The sequence below is a fragment of the Amblyomma mixtum genome, chromosome 10 (genome assembly GCF_055824585.1).
Source record: "Amblyomma mixtum isolate Tamu chromosome 10, ASM5582458v1, whole genome shotgun sequence".
Lineage (NCBI taxonomy): Eukaryota > Metazoa > Arthropoda > Arachnida > Ixodida > Ixodidae > Amblyomma > Amblyomma mixtum.
The window spans coordinates 165,692,645-165,699,347 of record NC_143021.1 but is presented as its reverse complement, the minus strand read 5'-3'; the positions used below and the strand labels follow the sequence as shown (position 1 = coordinate 165,699,347).

At 49.7% G+C, this 6,703-nt stretch overlaps 1 protein-coding gene across 1 annotated transcript; it reads left to right on the top strand.

The window, feature by feature from the left end:
• The first annotated feature begins 4,932 nt into the window (after nucleotides 1–4,932).
• On the top strand, nucleotides 4,933–6,285 carry LOC149327638 (uncharacterized). The gene is made up of 2 exons (XM_089564937.1): nucleotides 4,933–4,956; nucleotides 5,733–6,285. Exons 1-2 carry the CDS (start codon nucleotides 4,937–4,939, stop codon nucleotides 6,283–6,285), a joined length of 573 nt encoding a protein of 190 aa, XP_089421063.1. The 5' UTR covers nucleotides 4,933–4,936.
• The last annotated feature ends 418 nt before the right edge of the window (nucleotides 6,286–6,703 follow it).

The following is a 6,703-nucleotide window of genomic DNA, read 5'->3' as shown; positions in this document are numbered from 1 at the left end:
ATTTGAGGTATTCATAATAAATAAATAAATAAAGGAAGCATTCTGGGTTATTTTTATTATTATTTACGTAAACAAAGGCATAGATAGGCTAGGATTCGGAACAATTAGTGACAAAAGAGTATATGAAGAACACTGCGATTTGCTGATGTCATTCCCTGGATTAGCAATTCAGGGGATGGATTGAAGCGCATGGTTACCGACCTCAACAAACAAAGGAGAACGATGGATCTAAAAATTAATATGCGGAAAACTAATACAATGTCAAGCAGTTAATACTATTTAGTTAATAATATTTAAACCAAAATCAGTAAAAATAATTGGGCTCGGGCAGGCCACTCTGCGGGTGCTGCTTACGTCGCATTCTCATCTTCTGGCGCGCTGCGGAACGTGGGCCGGTTTCGTCTAGAGACAGCCTCTAGTGCCTTCTGCGCAGAGGCTGTTGCGTTTCATGAGGCCTGTTGTTACGCCCGGCGCGCCCCCTCTCCTTTACCCTTGCATGTCTACTCTGATTGCCTTTCTCTCCTTCAGGCTCTTCACTCTCTTTCTACGAACGACTTGCGCGTCCGAGACATCAAGCGCACTCTTGCTGCAATTTCTCTTCAGCGTCCTGTCTTCCTCTATCATGTCCCCGCCCATTGCGGTGTCTGGGGCAACGAGCTCGCTGACTGGGCCGCCTCTCTGGCGTCAGCGCGTGGCCTCTTGCGGCCGTCGTGGCTGTCACCCTTGTCAGTGCGCACCTGCATGCGTACCACCGTACTCAGGCTTTGGTCAGACACCTGGACCGCGGAACATTCGGACACCCTCCTGGCTGTTTTTGTCCCCTCTATTAACCGTCTCCCGCTCTCTTTCCCTCCACCCCGATCTCTTGTCCCTCTCCTAACTGGCCACGGTCATTTTCCCTCGTACTTCCATCGTTTTGCCCTCCTTCCTTCGCCTTCTTCTCCATGCGGGGCAGCTGTGGGGGATGTTCTCCATTACCTGCGTGCCTGTCCTCTCACCGCAGACGTAGCAGCACGGCTTCCCGGCTATCCGCACTTTCTTTCCCCTCATGACTTCCCCTCTTTACTAGGTTCCCCTCGGTCTCGTGCGTTGCTTATTCGCGTTGCAGTTCGCGTTTCTTCCCTTCTTTCACCTGTCCCTCGTCTTTATTCCCGCCCGGATGGCTCGTAGACCTCCCTGCCATTTCTGCGTCTCCCCATGTCTCATGTGGTCGGGGGCACCATATGGCCAATATTGGTGGGCTGTGGCCCTGCCCCTGCCTCACGGGCATGTGGATGGTATGTGTACCATGATATCGGTTGGCTTTGCTTGCACACGCAGTGTTTGTTTTGTTTGCTTTTCGTTTTTTTTCACTTTTATTTTTATTTTTTTTTGTTGCCATTCCTTTTCGTTCCTCTAGCTGTTATATTTATCATGTTTTAATTGTTTTTATGAATTTCGCTCGTTATATTCCTTTGTTTGTTTGTTTTTTACCTGCCTTTTGTTATTTACTTGATCCTCTTTTCTATTTCCCTTTTTTTCATGTACCCCTTCTGCTTTCTTAAGCCCAGTATCTCCTGTTTGTTCGTTTTTTTTTTCTCCTCGCTTTCTTTTCCTGTCTCTTCTTCCTTCTTACAGATCGCCGCACCTTCCCTCCTCCTGGCCGCCTGCGAGCCTGTCAGAAGAAACTAGGCACGCTGGACCCATCATTGTTTCATGTTCATTTCGTCCTTCGTAATCCTTCAGGGGCGCCTTGTCTTAAAAACCACTTTTCCCCGACCATCATTTGTGCCTTTTTTTTCCTCTCTTGTAATTGGTTTTTCTTAAATTTTCTTTTGGGCGTTGGCCCCTTTTCTTTTATGTTTAATTGGATCGCTTGCGATAACCTCTGGTTGGGTGCGGGCTTCCTCTCCAATTTTTTTATTTTATTTTATTTCATTTCTTGAGAGTACAATAAAAGGCAACGTAAGCGCAAAGGCAGGACGACTCATGGTGGCAGTAGGTAATTGGAGTTCGAAAAGAAGCCAAGTGTAGCAGGGGACGGGATCAGGAAGCTTACTGGGTAAGGTGGCAGCAGGTGGCATGTGACCAGGTTAATTGAAGAGATATTGGAGAAGCCTTTGCTGTGCAGTGCGCAGAGTCAGGCTGGTGATGATAGTGACGATGACACTGCTGTTACATTCAAGTTATACTCTGTTTCACAAGCCGTTTTTAGCACTACACGATTGTATCGGTAGCTAAGTCATCGTCCCGGAAGCCACGGGACATGCGCACACAGTCGGCTTCTGGGGAGAGGAGGTCGCCCTTCTTTCCAGTGGTGGCTATAAAACCAGCGCGCAATAAAGCACGAGGGCTCCTTTGCCCTGCAACCGTGTTGTCATGTTTTATCGACTGTGACAGCCGATACATGGTGTCAGAAGTTGGATGCCACCGACCAACAAGATGGAATTCCTAAAGCCACCGGAGCCGCTGCGTGTGACAGGGGACATCAGCAAGCACTGGGAGCTCTTTAAACAGAAGTTTGAGCTCTTCTTGACTGCATCGGAGCCAACCGAAAAACCTCGACCAGAGTCTGCGAAGGCCGCGCTGCTCTTGAGCATCGCAGGTGAGGAAGGCATCGCAATCTACAACACGTTTACCTTTGCGGATGGCGAGAACAAGCTCGACTATGCGACGGTGGTGAAAAAGTTTGAAGAATACTGTGCTGCCCAACGGAACGAAGTCCACGAGCGGTATATCTTCAGGAAACGGATGCAAGATTCCGGTGAGCCCTTTGAACATTTTTTGCGTGATTTGAAGACTCAAGCCCATTCATGCAATTTCGGCTCATTGACGGAGTCAATGATTAGAGACCAAATAGTTTTTGGCACCAGTGATAGCAAAGTACAAGAGAAGTTGCTCGCAGACAGCCAGCTCACCCTCAAAAAAGCAGAAGGAATCTGCAAAGCCGCTGAGAGCGCAGCTGAACACCAAAAGATATGGAATGAGCGCCAGCAGCAAACGGTGGACTTGGTGCGAAAGGAAAGCCCGTTTTTGGGTAAAGCGCAATCAAAGCAATTCAAGTGCAGAAAATGCGGCCGAACTCATGCGCCGCGAAGCTGCCCAGCGTTCGGACGTACATGCAGAAAGTGTCAAGCAAGGAACCATTTCGCGGTCTGCTGCAAGGCAAATAATCAGGTGGACGCACTGCAAGAATCCGAAGAAGACTTTAACGTACTCGACGTGTCGGTTAGCAGCGTCAGCAGTCGACGTGAATGGACCGTTGAGGTATGCATGAACAGTTTGCTGGTGAAGTTGAAAGTGTACACGGGATCCCAAGCTAACCTGTTGCCCTTCGGTCTTTACAGGAAGATGAATCCCAAGCCATCATTAATGCCGAGTAGTGTGATCCTGAGATCGTATGGCGGCGGCATTATCAAACATATGGGTGTCCTCAGAACTCAAGTGGAGCTGAATAACCGAAAGAGCGTTTGCAACTTTTTTGTAGTGCGCAAAGGAAATCAAGCAATCCTTGGTCTTGAAGCAAGCGAAGAACTGGGTCTTCTGCCGCGGGAAGTTCACAACGTAACAGTGAACAGTTCTGATAAAGTCATTCACGATTACCAACACCTGTTCAGCGGAACAGGCTGTGTTCGACGCGAATACCGCATGGCCCTGAGCGAAGGCGCCACACCTGTTGTCCAAACAGCGAGACGGGTACCTCTGGCTCTGCGAGAACCGCTTCGGCTAGAACTTGAACGCATGGAAAAGGCTGGGATCATCACAAAAGTCACAGAAGCCACAGACTGGGTGAGTCCTCTCGTTATCGTTCGCAAAAAAGACGGCAATATCCGAGTGTGCATGGACCCTAGAAAGATAAACGAATGCATTAAGCGAGAACACTACGAAATGCCAAGGCGAGAAGATATAGAATCCGAGCTAGCGGGCGCAACAGTGTTCTCCAGACTTGACGCAAACTCGGGGTTCCATCAGATCCCATTGCACGAAGAAACCTCCAGGATTTGTACTTTTGCAACACCGTTCGGTCGATATCGTTTTTTACGGATGCCTTTCGGTATTTCGTCGGCATCTGAAGTGTTTCAGAAAACACTAAATGAAGTTTTTGAATCTCTTCCCGGCGTGAAAGTGTACGTCGACGACATACTAGTCTGGGGCACTTCCCGGCAGGAGCACGACGTACGCCTTCGGTCAGCTCTGCAAGCAGCTGAGCAGGCCGGTCTCACATTTAATCGTGAGAAGTGCACAGTTGGCGTTCAAGAAATTGAGTTCTTGGGCGACGTTATCAGTGCAGAAGGTATAAAACCGAGCCCTTCACTAGTGAAAAGTATGTTGGAAATGCCCGCCCCCTCTGACAAATCGGGAGTTCTGCGAATGCTGGGGGTCGCAAACTACTTTGCAAAATTTTTACCCACGCTGGCGGAAAGAACGACTCTTCTCAGGAGCCTAATCAGACAAGATGCAGTTTTTGAATGGACAGATAACCATGCGAGTGAATGGAAACTGCTATGCCATAGCATGAGCCAACAACCGCTCCTGTCAATGTTTGACCCCAAAAAACCAACAAAAGTGTCCTGTGATGCATCACAGAATGGGATTGCTGCAGCTTTAATGCAGTGTCATAGCGATTCCTGGAAACCCGTGGCTTATGCTTCCAAAGTGCTCACTGACGCGCAGCAGCGGTACTCTCAAATAGAGAAGGAAGCACTGGCTATCGTATACGGGTGCGAAAAGTTTCACCACTTCGTCTACGGCCGGCAGGTTATTGTGGAAACAGACCACCGCTCATTAGTTGCCATCCACAAAAAAGCAGTTGGCGATATGCCGCCAAGGCTGCAGCGGTTTTTTCTTAGGCTGATGCGTTATGAGATCACAATATTCTTCGTTCCAGGAAAAAAACTTCTGCTCGCCGACATGCTATCAAGGGCCCCCGCCAAGGACGATAAGAGCATCCAGAGCGATGACGTGGAAGTTCATGCCGTAAGTGTGGTTTGCTCACTTGTCAGCGACGACACGTGGAAGCGACTGGCCGTAGAGACGAGGAACGATCCTTATCTGAGCTCCGTTCTAAAATGCCTAAGTAATGGTATTCCTATCGAAGGGCCGCTGAAGTCAAGCGAGGGCGAACTGTCCGAAGTTAGAGGCGTCCTGCTAAAAGGCTGCAAGGTTATAATACCAACTACTTTACAACGGGAAATGTTAGAAAAAATACATCATGGTCATATGGGCATTAATAAGAACAAACTCAGGGCACGGCGTCTAGTTTTCTGGCCTGGAATGAACTCGGACATTGAGGCGTTTGTCAAGAAGTGTAGCGTATGTATGCAGTACGCCTACAGCCAACCAAGAGAGCCATTGAAAATGCGTCCTGTGCCTGAAAAGCCCTGGTACCGAGTGGGCATCGACATCTTCCAGTATGGTAGGAAATCCTACTTGTGTTTATACGATGCGTTGTCAAACTTCCCCGAAGTAGAACTGCTTAACGACTTGTCAGCGAGGAGCGTAATAGAGTCAACTAGCTCCATTTTTGCACGATACGGCATACCAATGGAGGTATGCACAGACAATGGTCCGCAGTTCGCATGTAACGACTTCGCTGCCTTTGCAAAGCGATATGATTTCAAACACACCACCTCGAGTCCACGATTCCCTCAATCAAATGGTCTCGCGGAGAAGGGTGTGCAAATTGTAAAGCGCATCCTAAAGAAAACCACCGAACTTAAACACGATTTTTGGTTGGGACTTCTTGCTTACAGGACCACACCTCTAGAGTGCGGTCGAACCCCTGCAGAGATCCTCCAAGGCCGCGAGCTTCGCACCACATTGCCGGACTTGCGCTGTAGTGCCAACTACCAGGTGTACAAGCATCGCCAGACCGAAAGCCTCAAGCGGCCGTTGGCTCCACTGCAGAAAGGTGACGTCGTTCGGGTGAGGCAGAACACGTGGTCACCGAAAGCTCGGATCTTGCGTCAGTCCAGGTTTCCCAGGTCGTACGACGTACTCACCGAAGGTGGAAGAGTTCTGCGACGCAACCGGCGGCACCTGCTACCGACCAGTGAACCCTTTGAGCGGGAGCTGCCGGACTTCGTCGACGACGAAAACAGCTCGGACAATTCGGCAACCTCGGCCCGCACTGGTCCACCGCGTCCACCGCAGTCGCGTACTATCATGCCACAGCTCGGCACAGCGCCTCCAACGCAGGATCCCCCGCGCACTGCCTCGCCAGCACCAGCACTAAGGAGATCAACAAGACAAATAGCACCACCTCGGCGGCTCTCGTACAACAAGGACTTTGTACAGGTGCCCTAAAGTTCCAATGCAAGTGAAGTCAACAAGGCGTCTGTGCGAGGGCCATACACCATTCAGATTTGTTTGTAACAGAGTTTTCTTCTCTTTTCCTCTTCTTTCTTTTTTTCCAAACGAAGGAGGATGTATCGGTAGCTAAGTCATCGTCCCGGAAGCCACGGGACATGCGCACACAGTCGGCTTCTGGGGAGAGGAGGTCGCCCTTCTTTCCAGTGGTGGCTATAAAACCAGCGCGCAATAAAGCACGAGGGCTCCTTTGCCCTGCAACCGTGTTGTCATGTTTTATCGACTGTGACAGCCGATACACACGATCCTGCTCCTGTCACTGTCGGCGGAACAGGAGAGCGAGTACAATCATGCAGTGTGCGCCATCTTCATTGCCTCATGTTGCCCTTGCTTACTGCGAACAGCTTGTGAAACG

Coding starts and splice junctions, on each gene's coding strand:
- LOC149327638 (XM_089564937.1), top strand. CDS start 4,937: ATGACGTGGAAGTTCATGCC. Junction 4,957..5,732: donor ATGACGTGGAAGTTCATGCC/GTAAGTGTGGTT, acceptor TCTTGCTTACAG/GACCACACCTCTAGAGTGCG.